This window comes from Giraffa tippelskirchi, chromosome 1 (genome assembly GCF_054371585.1).
Source record: "Giraffa tippelskirchi isolate mGirTip1 chromosome 1, T2T-mGirTip1v1.2.pri, whole genome shotgun sequence".
Classification (NCBI taxonomy): domain Eukaryota; kingdom Metazoa; phylum Chordata; class Mammalia; order Artiodactyla; family Giraffidae; genus Giraffa; species Giraffa tippelskirchi.
The window spans coordinates 131,630,822-131,652,040 of NC_137275.1; the positions used below are offsets into that span (position 1 = coordinate 131,630,822).

Sequence of the window (21,219 nt, forward strand, 5' to 3'; positions counted from 1 at the left end):
GCCCAAGTGATAGAGCTAGAATGAGAATAGTGGAGGAATTTGGGTTCATTCAAAAGTTAATGAGCTCCTATACTAAGTGCCAAATATCGTGATTGGTTCAGTGAAAGAGTAGCCTTGAAGAAGGCACACGGTTTCTACTTTCCGGGAGCCCACATGCGGGTGAAAAGCGGCAAATGAAACCAACTTGATCGCCCACAGGGGTGGAGGTTCTGAAAATAAAGCCAGGCGATGGCATTTTTCTCTTAAGATAGTTCCCCCGCGTCGTTTTCCACCCACGAATCCTCCTGCCTCTATCCTCTTTCCTTTGACCCCCAAGTAAGTTGAGTTCCGAAGGCGCCAACACCTTCTCCTCAGCAGAATTGAAGATGGCGCCGGCGACAGACGTTATGACGCGTCCTGACGTCAGCCGGAAGTGCGTAGAGCATTTCCGGGGAAGGCGGCCTCCGCGCTTCCGGTATCCTGAGCTTCCAGGTTTGAGTAGTGCTGCTGGCGCTGGAGTTGTCCCACCGCCGCTGGGATCATGGTGTTCTACTTCACCAGTAGTAGCGGTGAGTGGTTGCCGAGACCTTCCGGGTCCCTACCTCGACTGTGGGGCTCCAAAGCCGAGACCTCGAGGCCACCGCTAGCCTGGTCCTTAAGTGTCTTCTTGGCAGTGGGTGCCCCTTCCCTCGTCCTGATGGTCTCTCCACCGTGTCCGTCTCCCAGTCCTCCCAGTCCTCCCAGTGTGCCTCCTCGTCAGTGCCTGGTTGGGGGGAGGGAGCGTAGAGGGACCATCCCCTGTGCTGTCTTTGCCTCCGGGCGGTCTTCTTTACCCTCAATCAGAAAGACCTGTCGCTACCTGGAATTAGGCAGTTTGTGGGCTTATTCACACTACCATCGTGAAGTCTTCTCTTCCCCACCCATCCCCGTAACATTTAATCTTGCTGCTCTCTGGTAACTTAGAAAAAGAAAGGAGACACGGGCCAACAACTCTGCCTTACAGAAGGTGCGCCTTACCCTTCCAGGCAAGGGTTACTGGGTTTGGATGCTACCGAAAGACTCTGGACAGCCACTCATTGGGCAGAGTTAATGTCCTAGATTTTGAAAAGTGCCATGATAGTTTCTGATTTGTCTTTGGCAGGCAAGAAAAGGGTGTGTTTAGTTCCCAGGAACTGCTATGTCTTCGTTTCTCTGCTTATATTTTTCTCTTTGCCTTAAATCAACCCCCCAGTTAGCTGCTTCTCCCCAGAGACAGCCCTTGCCTATCTTTTCCAAATGCCTTTGTTTCCTTGTTCCCACCCCAGGATTGCTTAGGTATATCTCTTGGGGGAATCCCCTTAACACAATGCATACGTTCAGCATTGCACTTCTCATACGATGTTAAACTTTTGTCTGCTTGAGATAGCGTGTAAGCCCATTGAGGGCAGGTACAGGATCTTCTTGTTCCGCTAGCATAGTGCCTGGCTCTTAATAGTAACTCAGTAAATACTTACTGAATAAATGAATGCTCTTTTTGACTTCTAGCACACTCTATTCTATTACTACTCTCTGCCTACTTGTTAAAGGTGAGATTTAAGTGAAACTAACAGTATAGTGGTTATGTGGGTTTGAACAGGGTGGTACTTGCTCTTTAGAGATGAGAAAGTTGAAGCCCAGGAAAGTTGTAACTCACAGAGCCCCTCCTCTGCTACTCTATCACACTGTCACATCTCATTTTTCTCGATAGTTTAGGCTTCCACAGTGTGCTATAAGCTATTTCTCTGTTTCTTTAGGCTTAGTTTTTTCTTATCCATATTATTAAAATTACTAGAAACAAAATTCAAACTAGCCTGAAAAATCATCATAAGCTCCTAATTGCATTTTTATCTGCTGTCTGTCCTGTTCTGCCCCTCTGTCATAATATAACCAAAGCATCTTTTTGTAGCTTCTCCACTCATGAGAGTCCTTGACAACGTAGTTATCCATACAAGTCCAACAATGGAATGACAAATATAGGCAGGGCATGTTGTTGTCGTTCTTTAGTTGCTCACTCGTGTCTGACTCTTTGAGACTCTATGGACTCTAGCCCACCAGGCTCCTCTTCCCAGGCAAGAATATTGGGGTGGGTTGCCATTTCCTTCTCCAGGGGATCTTCCCTGACCCAGGGATCAATGTCTTCTACATTGGCAGGCAGGTTCTTTACTGAGCCACCTGGGAAGCCCAAGGCAGGGCGTGTAGGTACTAAGTGTATTTTACACCGGCTACATTATTCTGCTTAAAGCGATTCTAAATTCTTTGAGTGCCAGTCATGTACACGGAGATGCCCCTGATAGAGCAGAGGGCTTCAGTTGATTTTATGGGTCATTTTTTTCTCATTGGCTTCCATTGCAGCATCAGAACTGCTTCCTGTCGGAAAAATATTTGGCCTCTTAAGTCTAATAAATCTACAATTGTGCGGCTTTTAAAATTGTAGAGTAATATAGTAGTAAAATTTTTTACATATTCTGGTATGGAAAACAATTTGAACATAGAGAATCTTCAGGAAATGACTTCATATAGATAGCCAAGCTTTTCAACCAACTGATGGTTTACTGCAAAACAAACCTCTTTTAAAAAAAAAAAGGGCTGGAAACCCCAATAGAAAAATTTTGCCTTCTCTTTTAAAAGTAGTATCTCTGACTAAAATCTGCTTATTCTTTCTTGCTCCCATAATAGATTAAGAAAACATTAACCTTGCTGTATTTTCAGTGTCAAATTCAACACCTTCTGATTTATGGATTCCTGCACGTTAGTGCATTAAGCATGTTACGTTCACTTATGTTTTTAGTACCTTTTACCAGTGGCCATCTCAATATAGATGGTTCTATAGATTATGAAATTATCACAACGCCTCAAAAGTTGGGTTGATTGCTACACCTGAGTCAGGAATCTTCAAGACAACTAGTTCTCATACTAATCACATTATTTGGGTGAGAGTTACAAGAGTACTAGAATAATTCAGTTTACTCTTCCTTTATCTCTCTAACATGGAAAGGGAAAGTCACTTAGTCATGTCTGACTCTTTGTGACCACATGGACTATATAGTCCATGAAATTCTCCAGGCCAGAATACTGGAGTGGGTAGCCTTTCCCTTCTTCAGGGGATCTTCCCAACCCAGGGATCGAACCTAGGTCTCCCACATTGCAAGTGGATTCTTCACCAGCTGAGCCACAAGGGAAGTCCAAGAATATTGGAGTGGGTAGCCTATCCCTTCTCCGGTGGTCTTTCCGAACCAGGGATCAAACCGGGGTCTCCTGTATTACAGGTAGATTCTTTACCAACTGAGCTGTCAGGGAAGCCATGGAGGACAGCTTAATTCAGACTTCCTACTCAGAAGTCATGCTCCTTTTTTTTTTTAAATTTTATTTTCTATTTTGACATTTCAGTCTTTTGGAAAAGTTACAGGAATATTAAAAGATTTCCTTTATAGCCTTCTCTCAGATTCCCCAAATTCTACTATTTTACCACATATGCCTTATCTCCTTTTCCCCTTTCTTCTTTTTCTTTTTCCACTTTTTCCATCTCCCCTTGCCCCACTCTCTCTCTCTCTGCACACACACAAACACACTCACAGGTTTTTGGTTTTTTTTTCCCTGAACCATCTGTAAGTTGTGTCTTACCCCTAAATACCTCAGGGTATTTTTCTTAAAATCAAGGATATTCTGTTATCAGAAGCCATTGTTCACTATCCAAATTAGGAAATTAACATTGCAGCAACACTATTACCTAATCAGCAACTTTTATCCAGTTTTCATCAGTGTCCTCGTAATAAATTTATCACAAAGGAAAGCTGCAAATCAATTGTTGCATTCTGTTGTCATTCATTGCTCTCTGGAGTCTTCTGATCTGGAGCAATTACTCAGTCTTTGTCTCTCATGATACTGTCTGTTGAAAAATTATTCTGTAGAATGCCCCTCAGTTTGGGGTTGTAGCAGTTATGTTATTAACCACCTCATTTTATAGGTCCGCCATCCATTATCTGTCATTCTGTTGGCAGGAGTTTAGCTAGCTTGCCCTGCAGAGACAGCTTTGTTTACTTCAATCATTTGAAAAAAAAAACCAAAAAACTTTTTTTCTGATTACAAAAACCATCTATATATTTTGTAAGTAAGTAGGTAAGGTCACTGTTAACAGTTAAATATATATATATATATATCTCCTTCCATAGTATAAAGAAAATGGGTGTGTGTGTTAGAAACATATATGTAAACATGTTTATATGTACAATTATTTATTGTTTCACAGATTGACTCTTACTGTTTATAGATAACACAAAAATACTGTTCTGCTAGTTATTCACCTACTCTTTCTTTTTAATGGATCCATGGCATTTTGTTTGTGTGTTCTATAGTCTTAATTAATGCCTGTTTAGTTTGTGTGAAGAGCTTCATTGCTTGATGAAGTGTTAATTAGTAGGGTATGTACTCTTATTGGTGACATTATAGGATCAAAAGGGTGTACAAATACAGTAGTGCCCCAAGTGAACATCTGAAACACTTGTTAGTTGTATTCCTGCAGTTGGTATTTGTCCAATACTGTGCAAAGGGCTTATCAGGATAATACAATACTTAATTATAGACAGATCTCTCTGTCAGTTAGTCAGTACAAACATTCTCTCCTTTCAAACTTCTCTCAACTACTTCCAAGTAATCATGGACGGTAGTCATCATAACTACTCACTGAAGGAATTGGGAGTCTTCTGTTCCCAAGAAGGACAACTATGCTCCATCATTTAAGGAGCTTTTCATTCGGAAAGTACAGGCAACCCTGAATTTACGAATCTACAAATGAAAGAGTTCAGAGCTCCACTTAATAGAGTAGTTCCAGCTCTGGAGCGACAGCCAGCAGACCGCCTGCTGCTGCTGCTAAGTCGCTTCAGTCGTGTCCGACTCTGTGCGACCCCATAGACAGCAGCCCACCAGGCTCCGCCGTCCCTGGGATTCTCCAGGCAAGAATACTGGAGTGGGTTGCCATTTCCTTCTCCAGTGCATGAAAGGGAAAAGTGAAAGTGAAGTCGCTCAGTCGTATCCGACTCTTAGCGACCCCATGGACTGTAGCCTATCAGGCTCCTCCGTCCATGGGATTTTCCAGGCAAGAGTACTGGAGTGGGGTGCCATTGCCTTCTAGCAGACCGCCTAGCCCAGCCTTAACACCTGTCAGCCAGGCTTTGTAGACAGAGACCCAGTGGCTGTTAATTCAGGGGTCTAGATCCAAATGGGGTCTAACATTTTGGTAGACTAGCTTAGAAACTCAGGACCCAGTTAGGATTTCAATTAAAAACCTAACCGATTGCAAATGGAGGATGCCCACAGCAAAACACGCTAGCTCAGGAAAGCCGATGTTGTTTCTAAGGTAAGACATACCCAGAACGTCCGTTTTGATTTAGGGTAGGAGTTCCTAACGCTGACTTCACATTAGAAATTGCTGTAAAAAGAGATCTTTAAAAAAAAAAAAAAATCCCAATCCCCAGAGATTTGGATTTGGTTGGTCTTAAGTGGAGCTGGGGCAAAATTAGGTGATTCTATAAACAGGGTTCAGGGTCACTGATGAGAAGAAACTTGAGAGCCATGTGTCCCCTGAATGTGGTAGGGAGGCAGGTATGATTTGCAGCACCCCTGGAATGCAACTAAATCAAATCATGGAAGATAAACCTTACCTAGGTATAGGAACCTATTTTTAAATGGCTGAGGTGATGAGTTTTGGTGATTTTTTTTGGGGGGGGGGGAATATATATATATATATATATATATATATATATATATATATATATATATTTTGAAGAAGGCAAAAGTAGATGGAACTAGAATTGCATTGTGCTACCTCCCTGAGAAAGTAGGAAAGTAGCCATTTTTAAGAGATTTGGTCAATGTTTTACAGATGGTCAGTATTTTAGACTTTATAAGACACATATGGCCTCTCTAGCTTATTCTTCTTCGTTTTGCTTCTTTCAACCCTTTAAAAATGTAAGAATCATTCTGAGCTCAAGGGCTGTCCGAAAACAAGGCTGGATTTGACCTACCAGCCATGTTTTGCCAACCCGTCATAAGCATTTGTTCCTTGTTTGTCCCACCAAATAGGTGTGTTTGTAATGATGTTATCTAACTATGTCTTATTTTTGTTTTGTCTTAGTTAACTCGTCTGCTTACACTATTTACATGGGAAAGGATAAATATGAAAGTAAGTTTTCAAAAGCATTTGATTTTGAAATTTCCAGCAGGTAAGTGTTAATTGCCTTTTCTCTCCATGGTTTGTTGGATGGGTTTTCAATTAACTACTATAACCCATTAGAAGGAATTCCAAATGATTAATTTTCTTATAATGTAGTTGTATCAAGTGATAATTGAAAGAATTAGACCATTTGTTGCTGATTAGGAACTTACATAGTTTTGTGGTATCATTTGATGTAGGGGTGATAGGAATCAGAAGTTAACCTTTGCTAGTTTTCATCAAATAAAAATAATCTGTGGCTTGGACTTTTGCAAAGACCCTTTGCTGTATATTTTTACCTCATTTGAGAAACATATCTTGGTTTTTTTGAGGCAGAAGATGGTTCTTTTTGAATTGAAATGTGAACAGTGTTTGAAGCTTTCTTGACCACTCTCACATATATATCTATATCTATGTATATACACACACACACACATCACATAAAATGTATATAACATAAATATGATGATGTGATAGTTATATAACTATTATAAATCAGATCTATACGACAGTTTTGAACCCTGCTATAATCATAAGCAGACTCAGTATAAGCAAGACTATCACATCCTAGCCAAGAGAAAAAAACCATAGCATAACTCATTTTTAAACAGTGTTTTCCTTATCATGAATTTATGCCATTGACTCTGGGTGTGACTTAATGGGGAAGCAGTGTGCAGTGTATTAACACTTGAGTTTTATATTTCTCCTTGTAATTCACGAATGTCCTTGGTAAATTTTCTCATAGCATCCTCCTGATGAATGTAACTGAGGATACTGCTTATACCTCCCTGTATTACACTGAGCAGTAAGGCACAGTTATATCTCCTGGAGTTTGCTGAAACTCATGTTCATCGAGTTGGTGATGCCATCCAACCATCTCATCCTCTGTTGCCCTCTTCTCCTCCTGCCCTCAAGCTTTCCCAGCATCAGGGTCTTTCCTAATAAGTTGACTTTTCACATCAGGTGGCCAAAGTATTGGAGGTTCAGCTTCAGCATCTGTCCTTCCAGTGATTATTCAGGGCTGATTTCCTTTAGAATTGACTGGTTTGATCTCCTTGCAGTCCAAGGGACTCTGCAAGAGTCTTCTCCAGCACCACAGATCTAAAGCATCAATTCTTCGGCACTCAGCCTTTATGGTCCAACTCTCATATCCATACGTGACTACTGGAAAAACCATAGCTTTGATTAGATGGACCTTTGTTGGCGAAGTGATGTGTCTGCTTTTTAATATGCTATGTTTGTCGTAGCTTTTCTTCCAAGGAGCAAGCATCTTTTAATTTCATGACTGCAGTCACTGTCCACAGTGATTTTGGAGCCCAAGAAAATAATATCTGTTACTGTTTTTACCTTTTCCCCATCTGTTTGCCATGAAGTGATGGGACCAGAATAGGGGTCAGTTTTTCTGCGAACCTAAAACTGCTCTGAAAAATAAAGTCTGTTAAACAAAAACAGTGCAAAATGAGATAATATTAACAGCAGACATACAGAGAGTAAATGTGACTAGGGAGACCTGAGAAGGCTTCTTGGAGGAGTGGGTTAAAGTGGACTGGCTAGATTGTGGAATCCTTTAAACCTCCGTTGTAGGAATTTCTTTCTATAGATATAAATCTAGATACAGAGTTTGCGCCTATGGATGTAAATTTAGATTCTACCTGGACCCCACTGGAGTGGTGTTTCACTGTTGTTAAAGTATATGTAGGAAAAAAGATCTGTTGTGTAAAACATTTTTTCCCCAGGTACTTTTAGAGTCATCCACTCTCCTAGTCTGCTGTTAAAATGGTATTACGTTTTTCAGGTGCTATGTTCTCTACTGTACCTAGCTCATCACGTTTACTTCTGATAGTCTTGATGACTTATAACGAAGGACTGGATAGAACAAAAAGGAATTTTAAGTTGGACAGTTTCCTTTCACTAAAAAAGCTTTCTGATATGTTCTTTATTAGCCAGCAGGTGTCACCAGGGAGCCAGACATTGCCCAAATGAAAAGAAGCTTTTATAATTTCCTTTTTCTCATCTTTCTGATTACTTGTTGGAGGTTTGCTCAACTTTTTACTTGCACTTATAGAAAACTCTTCAGAAAACTCAAGGTGTTTGCATTTGCTTAAAGTGCCCTCATCAGATAGTGTACTCCATCATCGTTTTGCTTTTCTGGACAATAAATACCTCATTCAAGTTAGATAGATTATACTTGAGTACGTTTTAAATCATCACATGTGAATCACTTTGTTCACCCTGTTTTTATCTTTATGTCTAATATCAATACCAAGTGATGCTTCTGTATTAAACAGTTAGTTACTAATTATTGATATGATTCATTGTAGGTATATATTGAAATAAAATATGCACACATGGGAATTCCCTGGCAGTCCATTGGTTAGGTCTCTGCACTTTGACTGCCATGGCCCAGGGTTCAATCCCTGGTTGGGGAACTGAGATCCCACAAGCCATGTGGTGTGGCTAAAATTAAAAAAAAAAAAGCATACAATGTAAATACTTCACCTTTGTTCACTTTACCTTTTGAACAAATGCTTCATGATTATAATTGTCCAATTGTAGGAACTATTAAAAGAGTTTTTTAAAAAAAGAAGGTTAGGTGAAATATGCTGAAGTTTACTGTAAGTTGGGAAGGGAAAAAATACCAGTCTTTTCCACAAAATTTTTTCTCTCTCTTAATGAAGAAAAGAGTAATTCAAAGAGGCTTTGATGATGGAAAATTCAAAAAAAAATTTTTTTGAACAGTTTTTGTTTTATTTAAAAATTATTTATTTTTTATTGAAGTATAGTTGATTTAAAATATTACTTTAGGGAATTCCCTGGCAGTCCAGGGTTAGGACTCAGCACTTTCATTGCTAGAGCCTGGGTTCAGTCGCTGGTTGGGGAACTAAGATCCTGCAAGCTGTATGGCATAGCCAAAAAAAAAAAAGAACCAAAGAATAATTTTAAAACTGAATTAAAATTTTAAAAATAAATGTTATATTAGTTTCATATGTACAACATAGTGATTAGATATTTTTATAGATTGTACTCCATTTAAAGTTCTTACAAAGTAATAAAATTTAAAGTTTTTATGGCTGTATTTCTCTGTGCTGAACAGTATATCGTGTTGCTTATTTGTTTCCTTTTCTTTGTTCTCTTCTGTCTCTGCAGATGAAGATCTGATAAAGTATGGCTGGCCTGAAGATATTTGGTAGGTAACAAATTTTGGTTCTGCTGTTTACAGATCATTATTTATTTTCTGAGACTTCACCAACCACCTGACTCCTGTGATTAAAACTAGAACTCATGGTTTGCCATTTGTTTATGACTGTTCAGTGGTAAAAAGCTGACCACCAGCTCCCTTCACTTATAAGTACCACGTTAACTGGGAAGGAGACCTCAGAGATGGATCTCGGGCCTGACTGCAAAGGTCTTCAGAACATAGGCTTGCTTTTACCGCCTGTGTTTCTTCTCAGAGTAGGTGGCTGAGACCACCACACTGAAGCCCCAGAGATCTCCAGATCTGTCACGCAAGAGATAAGAGTGATTAAATCTGTTATGTAGTTACCTGCTGTAAGGTTTGGGGCAGACACACCTGCAGAGAAATGATTACATATTCAGATGCACTATGAAAGGCAATTCACAACAGCCTTTTACCTGACATTAAAAGAAAAAAAGTAAGTGGAAGAGAAATTTCCAACATTCAGCCTACATCTCATGTGTTATGACTTGGGTTTTTCATTTCATTAAGGTTGCCTCTCTCCTGGAATGCACTTACCGAACTGGTGTCTACAGATGCCCGATACCCACTTCAACACTCTTAATGTTAATAATCTTGAGATTTCATGTCTTGTTGGAAGTGATCGACTAGTACTTCCAGAAGCTATTCGAGGTCTGATGTGAGCTGGCATAGCCCTAAATTTCAAGACCTGTTGCAGTTCATAAACCTTCAATCCTGGAAACATTCTGAGGCATGCGAAAAATGAATGAGTTGATCTGCATTCCAGGGCAGATTTTCAACCTGGGTCACCTTGACGTAGACTCTGGAGCTGAACCTCTGGGAATGTCAACATCTGAGTTTATACTAGGAAACCTCCTACAGCGCTTGGAAGCAAAGAATTTTTCTAAGATTAAATGAGAATGGAACTAAACTCAATTTTTTTTAAGATTGTTTTTCTTTTTTCTTTTCTGATGTGGACCATTTTTAAAGTCTTTATTGAATTTGTTGAAATATTGCTTTTGTTTTATGTTTTTGGTTTTTTTGGCTGTGAGGCATGTGGGATCGCTCCCCAACCAGGAATCAAACCTGTACCCCCTGTTTTGGAAGTGCAGAGTCTTAACCACTGGATCACCACGGAAGTCCCTAAGTCCTTTCTAAGCAAAGGAAAATAGAAAAAGTGTGTGTTCACTGCCTCCAGACTCCCTAATGAGTAATATATCCAGAGACCCCACTTGAAGAAGTAAAATTACCCGACTTTGGGTACTCTACATGTCTACAGACTCGGGTCAGGGATGCTCATATATTCAAGTTTCTAGTCTCTGTATTCAGTGAAGGGTAATAGTGATTAAGCAGGGAGAGGAAAGTAACTGGAAGAGAGAGAACTAGGGAACTAGTGGGCATAATTTAAACTTAGAGTGAGCATTTGGGACATTTGGTAAGGAAGCTTGCTCCAAATAGTTTACAGAGCTGACTTTTTTGTTTGTTTTACACTTCAACCAAAGCCCTGAATATCCGTACATTTCCCCTGCCCTTTGTAGAGGTGTTCCTACAAGCCTGAAATTCATGTAGAGCAGCAGTGGCATTCCTGTGTGTGTTTTAGTACTTTGACTGCCTATGTATGAACCCAGTATATATGTACGTTGAACTATTTATGTATTTCTATTGACAAGATTCCACATTAGGGACCTTTAAGGGAAGTCAGAATACAGTCAAGCCACTATGGGTATGTAGAAAAGAGTTGTTGTAAATAGAGAACTTTAAATTGGAGTGGGAGAAGTTTTCTCAATTGAGCTTGCTTACGAATGGGGTATTTTTCTAACATCCTGAAACAGGGTAGTGAGATATAATTTCTAGATTTTCAAGAAGCTTATTTTCTGGTTGAACAGTACTGAACAGAAGAAGAAAATCAGTAGGAATCTCTTACATGAGAATGTAAATGAGTAAATGAACCTGAAGAAGAAAAATAAACTAAGATGTTATGTTGATTTCTGGATATCAGTATTTGTGAGGAATAAAACCTAGAGTCATAATAGACTGCCAAAAAGTGTATAAGACTTTTTTGTATTCCAAGTCACTAGCAAGATGCTTAACCTTTTTAAAGAGGGCATTACAAACAGCATAATCTTGACCTTTATATAGAATCACACTGTCTACATCTTGGACTGGGTATAAATGTGTAACCATTTTCAGTTCTAAAAGATCCTTTAATGCTAATAAAATATCTAGAGAAATACATAATGGGCTGTGATGTTGCCCCCTTAAAATTTTAATGAACATTCTTCAGTCTTGAAAGTAAAGGACTAAGGAAGAAAAGACTGAAATGAACAGAATCAGAAGTGACAGCTTTGTGTTACTATTGTTTGCTAGCATTCTGAAGTCATCTTTGGGTGTTGGGAAGAGAGATCCACCTCACTTGGTGATTTCTAAAGGTGAATAACTTAAAAATCCCCAAATGTTGGGTTAGGTGAAAAAAGGACACTTTTAAAAGATTTAATTAAATTGATGAATGATAGAGCCTTAATGAAAGGTAAATGCGGGACTTTGGGAGTGAGAGGGCATTCTAATATTTTTAGGACAACATCATAAAGGGCAATCACCATGCTTTCCCAGGAATCGAGTATTAGTGTCATTGTTAGATGTAAGGCTAGATGAATTGGGTTTCGGAGTTTTTTTGGTTTTGTTTTTTCTTTTTAAATTAATTTTTACTGGAGTATAGTTGCTGGATGAATTGCTAGTCTGACCCTTAATGGGAGGTGGTCTAGTTACTGCTTCAGTCCTTACCTGACTCTTCTATCTCTGATTGACATTCTCTTTGGATTGTTTTGCCATTGCTTGAAACTCAGAATGTCCCAAACCAGACCTGTCATCTTTCCCAGCTGGCTCCCTCTCAAGCTGTAAGGTGTGTCTATCAGTGGTCCTGCAGGTTTCCCAGACTTGCAGCCCTGGAGTCTTGATGACTTCTTTCATTCCCTTCTCTTCCCTTCTAAAATTCCTTTCCCATATTTGCTATACATCCCATGCTTCAGCCTGGGACCCTCCAAATCTCAGTTCACCAGTGAATCCTTGGGTCACTGATAGCTCTTTCTCACTTGAAAAATCACACTTCCCTGGGCATTTAATGTTCGTCACCTCCTGTACTCATCTTGGCACTTAGTCTTGCACAGCTGCAGAACTCTGCATGTTTTACTCACCTCTCCCAGTTGAAAGGGAGCCCTTTGGAGGTGGTTGGCTGTGTTTTCTGCTCACTGTGGTGCTCAGCATGCAGTAGGCAACTGAATTCATATTTTTGGATTGGAGTGCTTTCAACGCAGATGGCCTGAGGAGATGGTTATCTTGTACCTCTTGCTAAAAGTGGTTTTCATTCTTTTAGGTTTCATGTGGACAAACTGTCTTCGGCTCATGTGTACCTTCGATTGCATAAGGTAATTGGATTTAAACACGGATTCAAAATTTTTTAGTGATGAGCATCCTGTCTTGTCCTCTATCCTTTTTTTTTTTGAAAACGAATTGCTTATAGTAATAAATATGTACAAAAGTCTACAAATTAGCAAATGAAGAGATGTCTTCCCCTCACCTAGGAAATCTCTAAGGGCAAATCTAGTAACTTGAGGTTTGGAAGGGGAACACAGCACATATTTTCCAGCTAGAAGCACTGTCTTATCCTGCCAGCTGAGGTGTGCTGTGTGTCACCTCTGCTCTCTCTTCCTGTCATTTCAGTTGACACTATTGGACTTCCTGTCTTCTTCTGGGGAGATCGCATTGTGGTTCCTTTTTCTCAGACTGGTGATTCTCCTGTCTTACCAAGGGCACATGTACCTGTTATCCGGGGCTGCTTCAGGAGGTTTAAAACAGCATTATCATAGTAAAGGGAAAAGATTCCATGTTCCCTAGTCACATAAAACCATTTTTCTAATCTGTCTTTATATCCATATATTTTGTTGAATCATAGGGTATAGATAATTGTTAGTGTATTGCTTTTTTTATATATTTATTTTGGGATGATTTTAGATTTGCAGAAAAGTCGCAAAGGTAGTACAAGTTCCTATACACGCCATGTCCAGTTTTCCCCATTGCTAACATCTTACATTACCATGGTAGATTTGTCAGAGCTAAGGAACTACGGGTGCAGCACTATTCACTAACCTCTGGGCTGTGTTCTGATTTCTACAGTTTTTCCATTAACATGCCTTTTCTGTTCCAGTATCTGGTCCAGCCACATTGCGTTTTAGTTGTCGCGTCTGCCTAGTCTCTGGTCTGTGGCAGTTTCTCACTCTTTCTCTGTTTGTCATGACCTTGACGGTTTGAGAAATACCGCTCATGTAGTTTATGGAATGGCACTTAGTGTGGGTTTTTCTCATGACTAGACTGGAGTTATGGGTTTAGGGAAAGAATAGCACAGAGGTGGAGTGCTCTTATCCCATCATGTCAGGGGTACGTCTATTCACAGGACTTAGCATTAATGTTGTTAACCTTGGTCTCCTGGCCAGGGTAATGTTTGCTGGGTTTTTCCACCAGAAAGTTGCATTTCTCCTCATTTCCATACTTCATTATTTGGAAGCAAGTCACTAAGTCCATCCTGTACTCAAGCAGGGAGAGGATGGAATTCAGTCCCACGTCCTAGAGTAGGGAGTATCTACAGGTATTGTTTGGAATTCTTCTGTAAAGATTCGTCTCTTCCCCCCCATGTATTTAATTTAGTCATTTACTTCTATCAGTATGGACTGTGGCGTTTTGTGGCTACAATTGTCCCTGCTTTGACTCTTCTACCTCTGCTCCTGTGTTCCTCTGACACACTCCTGTCATTCTGGTTTTGGAGCCCTTCCTTACTCTCGGACACTCCTAAATGCTCCAGGCTCATGTGTTTTCCCTGGTCCAGTCCTAGAATCAGCCGTTTCTCCAAAGAACCTTGGTTCCTTTTATTGAGAAATGGTATTTAGAAACCAAGACCTGGACTCTGGGAGTGCTCATTGCTACTGGAGTGTCATTGCTTCTAGACCCTCTCATGTGACAGAGCTAGGAAATATGTGTATATATATATTAACCCATGTTAGTAATTTGTGTGAATAATTGTTCCTGTATCTACAGTAAGCAAAACATGAGCTCCTACCTTTGTCTCTGGTGAATCCATTACTGTGGGGGCCTTTCTCACCTTCCTTCCTTGCTCATCTATTACTTCCTTCTTAGACAATGGGAAAGGAGACCTGGCTCCCACCATCCACCATCATTTGCTTATTTGAATCTAGTCTATGTGGAAGTGGTTTCAGATTTGGTGACCTGTATACCCATAAGAAACAACTTTGTCAACTAAAGTACAGTGTTTATGTGCAATTATTTTTGGTTTCTGTCTTACAGTTTTCCATTCAGAATGCTGTTTTTCAAAGTTACTTGTAAGCTGCTTTCTCCCCCATGCCTTTCAGTGATATTTGTCATGCACTTAGATTCTTTCGTCTCAGTTTGCATTCCTCCTTGGCATCCCTTCGTTGATTGTATTACGTGACCACACTATTTTTATATTTACTGTTTTGACTGGCTGCTTCGAGTTGACAGTATGCCACAGTTAATTTGAAAGCGCCATGTCAGAATATAAGTTGTTTACAGCATTCAGTATTATGAAACCCCAACAAGAAATATTTTTTATGAACTATTTTCTTTTTATTTTTTTTTAAGCGTGTTATTGGGTCAAAAGATATAAACATTTTAGTAACTCCTTTTATGCCAGATTGCCCTTTGAAAATATTGTGCTGGTTTAAAATGCTACCTGATATGTATAGGTTTTCCAAAAGCATTTTGGGGTTTTATAACTTAAGAGCAACCTTTTGACTGTTTGTAATAAATAAAAAATGATATTCATTATGCTGATAATATTTACTTCTCAGTGTACTAACAAGATAAAACATGCTACCCCACCTTTACTTATTCTACTTGTGTTTTTGAGAACTGTATTGTAAAAAAGAAAAAAAATAAGAAGTTTGTGAACTCTGTGCTGGAACAAAATTCTGAATTTTCCTAGGCAACTTCTTGCCATTCTGAAACTATTTTAAGTTTAGAGAAAATAAAGAATGGTGTTCCCAGCTTTCCTTTTGGTTCAGATTAAGTTTTTTCCTCTGGATTCTGCTGTGTTAGAAAATGGAAATAATGGTGATAGTCCCAAGTTCACCTTACCACCAGTTAGTACTTGTCTGAACAGGAGTTCCATTTCATTTTCTTTTGGAAGCCCATAGTTGTGCTCAATAAAAATCTGTGCTCCTAAAGGAACTTCTACCTGGTTGATCTCCTGCAGTAAAGGCCATCAGTTCAGTTCAGTCGTTCAGTCACTTCTGACTCTTTGCAACCTCATGAACTGCAGCATGCCAGGCCTCCCTGTCCATCACCAACTCCTGGAGTTTACTCAAACTGATGTCCATTGAGTTGGTGATGTCATCCAACCATCTCATCCTCTGTCATCCCCTTCTCCTCCTGCCTTCAGTCTTTCCCAGCATCAGGGTCTTTTCAAATAAGTCAGCTCTTCGCATCAGGTGGCCAAAGCATTGGAGTTTCTGCTTCAACGTCAGTTCTTCCAATGAACATTCAGGACTGATTTCCTTTAGGATGGACTAGTTGGATCTCCTTGCAGTCCAAGGGACTCTCAAGAGTTTTCTCCAACACCATAGTTAAAGCATCAATTCTTCGGCGCTCAGCTTTCTTTATAGTCCAACTCTCATCCATACATGACTACTGGAAAAAGTAAAGGCCATAGCCCTTTGTACTAATTAGTAGGTACCAAGTAAGCGTTGGAGATGCAATGAGACTAAGTAATTCAGAACCTAGACTCTGGAGCTGGACTGCTGGCTTCAAATCCTGGCTCTGCTCATACCAGCTGTGCACCTCTGAGCAAATTATTCAGCTGTGCCAGTTTTCTCTGTAAAAAGGAGCTCACAGCCCCTGACTTACTGGGTCATTGTAAGGATTAAATGAGCTAGCATGACTGAAGTTCTTTTTTTTTTTTGCTGCACCATGCAAGATCTTAGTTCCCTGATCAGGGATCGAACCCTTGCTCCCTGCATTCAGAGCTCAGAGTCTTAAGCACTAGACCACCAGGGAGGTCCCAACTAAAGCATTTCTAATAATGCCTGGCACTTGCTAAGTGCTATGTGTGTTTATTCTTTTTTTTTTTTGTCAAATTCAGGTGAATTCAACCCAGGCTTTAAAGCTTATGGATATTCATCAAGTGTTTGGTTTTTTTTCTACACTGCTTTGATTTTTTGAAAACCTATAGAAAAATCTCACTCATCAAGAGGTTTCTTATCTCATTAACACAGATGGCACAATGCCTGCAGTCAGAATTCTGGCCTTTACCTTGGACTCTCCATGCATTTTGTTTACTCTGACTTAATGTGTAATACTAAGCCAAATGATTTTCTTTTATTTGGTCTGCTCATATTATTAGACATAGCAAAACAAGAAGAGGGGATTGCTTCAGGAATAGCAATAGCTCTAGGTAGTAAGGAGGACTGTTGGTACATAACCTGATATTAAGGGCCAAGATAACATTTCCACAAAAACTCCATAAGCTCCGTACTCTGGGGCCAGTTGTTAGAGCATGACTTTAGTCCTGGGTTCATCTGTCAGCTCTGACATTTACAAGACATGGAGGATCTTGGCCTAGTTACTGATCCTCACTAAGCTTCATTTTCTTCATTGGTAAGGTGAGCATAATAATACTATCCACTTCATATGGCTATTTACTTAGTGTTTCTAGCATTCAAAAAGTGAATATTCCTAAAGCGGTTGCTGATTTGTTATTATTCATTTGATGTATTTAGTATAGGGTCAGTCAGCTTCTATGAATGTTAGAAGCCCCTGAAGGCATCACCATCACTATATTGTAGCCTAGTGTAGTGGTTGATATTCATGATGATGACATTGTGTTAATCAAGTTGGTAAATTCAGAATCCTGTATTTAAGTGAATAAGTCTATTCATAGGATGAGATAGGGTTTAAGTAGTGACACTTAAATCACTTATTTTTTGGTCAAAATTTAGGTATTTGAGAGATTCCCATTTTGAAACATTAAGGGGGAAAAAAAACAGAATAAACTTAATTTTTCAAATATTTAGGTAGATAAAACATTTCACTCCTAGACAGAAGTGCTTCTGTAATCCCATGCCTAATAGCCAGTGCTGAGCTGATTTCCACTAGCTCTTGCCTCTGACATGTTTTTGTTCCTTTGAAATGCTTTGCTTATTCAGCTTTGACTTTGATACCATATCTGTAAAGTGAATGAATCGATATTTTTTTTCTCCCTTATGGTGGAAGGTTATATGTAACACACCAGGAGCTTGGTTCCTGACTAAAGCTGTGGGTAGATGACTTACCAGATGATTGAGACCCAAAACTGTAAGATGCCTCGTGTGTGTGTGTGTGTGTGTGTGTGTGTGTGTGTGTGTGTGTGTGTGTGTGTGTGTGTGTGTGTGTGTGTTTTAGTCACTCAGTCGTGTCTGACTCTTTGTGACTTCATGGACTGTAGCACACCAGGCTCCTCTGTCCATGGGATTCTCCAGGCAAGAATACTGAAGTGGGTTGCTATTTCTCTTCTCCAGGGATCTTCCCAACCCAGGGATTGAACCCAGGTCTTCTGAATTGCAGGCGGATTCTTTACTGTCTGAGCCATTGGGGAAGCCCTTGAAAGGGATGTCTCTTGAGAAGGAGGTTATAGGGACCTCAGCTAAGAAATCTTCCCATTGCCAAAAACAGACACCACTTTTCCACAAGGTTTATAAAAGTATGAATAAGAAAGAAGGAAAAAATTACTCAAACATAAAAACGCTTACTATTTGGTAGTTTTCTTTTCATACCCTGTTTTTTATTTACCTATTAAGTATCAATATTTTCCATATTACTGCCTTCTCTTAAACATTTCCGTAACTGACTTTATTTTTCAGTGTCTTAAAGTACAGTTGAAGAGCCCCCTGCTTTTAACAAAACTGTGCCTAGTAAGGTAGCAAAGCCCTACAAAAGTGCTCCAGTATTGCTCAGAAACAAGGTGGTGGGCCATTTTCTTTATTTTTGTGTTTCAGGGAGAGAAAATAGAAGATATTCCAAAGGAGGTGCTGATGGACTGTGCCCATCTTGTGAAGGCCAATAGCATTCAAGGTCAGTTTTCCTAGAGGTGTTTTCAGAACTCACACCACTTTGGGTCTGAAATGGATTACATCTTAGAGAACATGTTACTGACTTTGGCTTGAATCTAGAGAAGAACATGTATATAATATGCCTTTCCCCTGTTTTGTTTTTTAAGATGGCCATCTCGCTACCTGTCAGAGAACTGAAGACTAATCTCCACACCCCTCTAATGTTCATGGCCCAATTCAAGTCTTCTTTTTTTTTTTTACCCTGTTTTCTTTCCCTTGAATAGAAAGTTGTCTAGACTTGCCTACCCTTAAGGTTATTTGTGAAAAGACTTTTGGAAATCAGGTTATATTAAAAGCCAGGCGATAGATGTGACTCAGGTCTTTATTTGTAATGTTGTTGTATATCTTTATTTTTGTTATTTGTTACTGTTTTGTTAGCCAAAAAGTTCTTTGGGGTTTTCCATAAGATGTTATAGAGAAATCCAAACGAACTTTTTGGCCAATCCAATACATTCTAGAATTCAAGTCTCCCATTTGCTCTTTCCTACATTTTCTTTCTTCTCTCCTTACAAACTTATCTCCCTAAGAATTTTACAGATATCAAATCCATTGATCTTGTCATCTCCCAGAGAATCTTAAATAATTGGTCTGGGGTGATATGTTAGAATCAGTATTTTTATAGTGCTCTCCAGATGTGTCCAATGTGCAGAGAGTGCTGGGACAATTGGCCTCCGTGTTTTAAGTAGGACCTGTAATACTGGGCTTGGTGCCTGTTGAGTTCTATATGAGATTTAATTTTCCAATGATCAGTGTAGGTCAGTAAGGACAATTAATGGAGTGGAGGTGGCAGTTATAAAGGAGATTAGGGAGATGGTGTTCTGCTAAGAATAATTGAGCTGATAGACTGGATTTTAGTTGTAGGACATGGACCCAGATAGGGTTGAGGTAAGTCTGGGTTCATTTGAGGTTGAGGGCTGATCCAGAGGGTTGAGAAAAAAATATGGTTTACGTAGAAGATAAACATGGTGCAGACACAGAGCTGACAGCAGGTCGCAGAGGTCGGTGATTATTGGAGAAGAACTGGAAATGAGCCCCTCCTCCACCTTTTAGCCTGCGGATCTCAGGCGGGCAGCTTTCCTGGGTCAGGGGCCTAGCCAAAGAAACCGAAAGTCTTGTCCTGTAGACCCACTCATTCTTCAGCTCCATAAATCATTAAATTGTAATTCATTTTAGGACATTCCATTTTTATGAGTAGAACCAAGTTCCTAAGATTTCCGGTTAGGATCTCTGGTTACTGAAATAAAAATGATAAAAATAGAGACTGTCATCGTCCTCTTTCCTTGTGTGTTGCAACCTCTTTCACGTATTCTTGTCCCCTTCCCACGCCTCTGGCTGGCAGAGGCAACTTTGTTAAAAGAGCCTTGGCCTTGTTATTCTTGGCCCAGCTTCTTTCTCCTTAACCCGTCTGTAGTTTACTAGTTCTAGAGAAAACAGAAAAGAGAAGTCATTGAATCACTGAATCGTTAGCCTCTCCTCTTCAGCCTTCCACAGGGATGGCTCACTTAGCAGAGGAAGGAGCTGAGCCCAGGCGTCTCACTGTCAGGAGTTAAGCAGAGGATGCTGAGGAGTGAAGAAGATTGTCTTTGCTGTGAGATTTGCTGAGTGCACTCCATTTGTGTTACTGTGTCCTTAAAATATTTTCCTCCCTGGCTGACCACCTTCCATGCTGTTTGTCCTCATGGAATCTGGTCAGCCTCTTCTTTATTCACTTTATAATCTCTTGCCAGATTAAACTGTCTGAAAGCCTGGATACTTTCCATGACACCCTATACCTTGTCTATACAGTTAAGTCCAGACTTCCTAAGCTGGCATTTAAGCATCTCGGATCTGACCACAGACTCGGTTTCCCTTTGTGTATTTCGCACTCCAGCCAAAGCAAATATCTGCTGTTTTCCTATCTTGTGCCTTTGCTTATATTGTTCCCTCTGCCCTCAATGTTACACTCCTGCTCGGTCATCACATGCTTGGATCCGAGCTAAGGCTGAGGGTTGACACAGTAGTTATAACAGTAAGAACAGCTAACACTGAATGTTAATTACATGCCAGGTACTGTGCCAGAAACATTACACATTATTCATTTGTCAATTCTACTGAATTAAGAACGTTATTTTCATTTTATAGATGAGGAAGCCGAGATTAAACAATTAAGAATTAAGGAACTTAACCTCTCCTGTGGAATCTTTCCCTTTTTCCATCTTTGAGTGACCTCTGCCCTCTCTGAACTGCCTTAGTGCTTTACTTATATCTTTCCAATATCACTTGATAACGTCTCATTTTACTTGAACTTATTTATCTGACTCAACAGAAATGAGTCAAGCAAACTCCAGGAGATAGTGAAGGACAGGGAAACCTGGAGTGCTACCGTTCATGGAGTTGCAAAGAGTCAGACACAACTTAGTGACTTAACAAAAAACAAATGTATTTATCTGTCCTCTTTTAATCTTAGAGGACAGAATCCAATATCTGAGCCATGTTTCTATCTCCCACAGTGCCTTGCATGTGGGGATTTTTTTTAACTTCATTTTGAAAAAAATTTCAAACCTGCAGAAAAGTTGCAAGAAAAATACAGCTCTCATCTGCCTTTCATTTAGAGTCAAGAGTTTTTCCATATTTGTTTGCTCTCTCCCTATGATATACTCAATGGTTGT

At 39.8% G+C, this 21,219-nt stretch overlaps 1 protein-coding gene across 5 annotated transcripts in view; it reads left to right on the top strand.

Annotated features, from left to right (window-relative positions):
- Positions 1–445: 445 nt before the first annotated feature.
- Positions 446–21,219, top strand: part of CCDC25 (coiled-coil domain containing 25) — a 32,921-nt gene continuing 12,147 nt past the window's right edge. For 2 of the 5 annotated variants that reach the window (XM_081497170.1, XM_081497199.1), the window contains exons 1-5: positions 446–548; positions 6,128–6,175; positions 9,353–9,392; positions 12,772–12,823; positions 18,458–18,533. In XM_081497170.1, coding sequence (XP_081353296.1) covers positions 521–548; positions 6,128–6,175; positions 9,353–9,392; positions 12,772–12,823; positions 18,458–18,533 — 244 coding nt within the window. In that variant the 5' untranslated portion in view covers positions 446–520. Of the gene's footprint in view, positions 549–6,127; positions 6,216–9,352; positions 9,393–12,771; positions 12,824–18,457; positions 18,534–21,219 lie in introns of all 5 variants that reach the window. The other 3 variants (XM_081497160.1, XM_081497189.1, XM_081497180.1) reach the window with 3 other exon arrangements.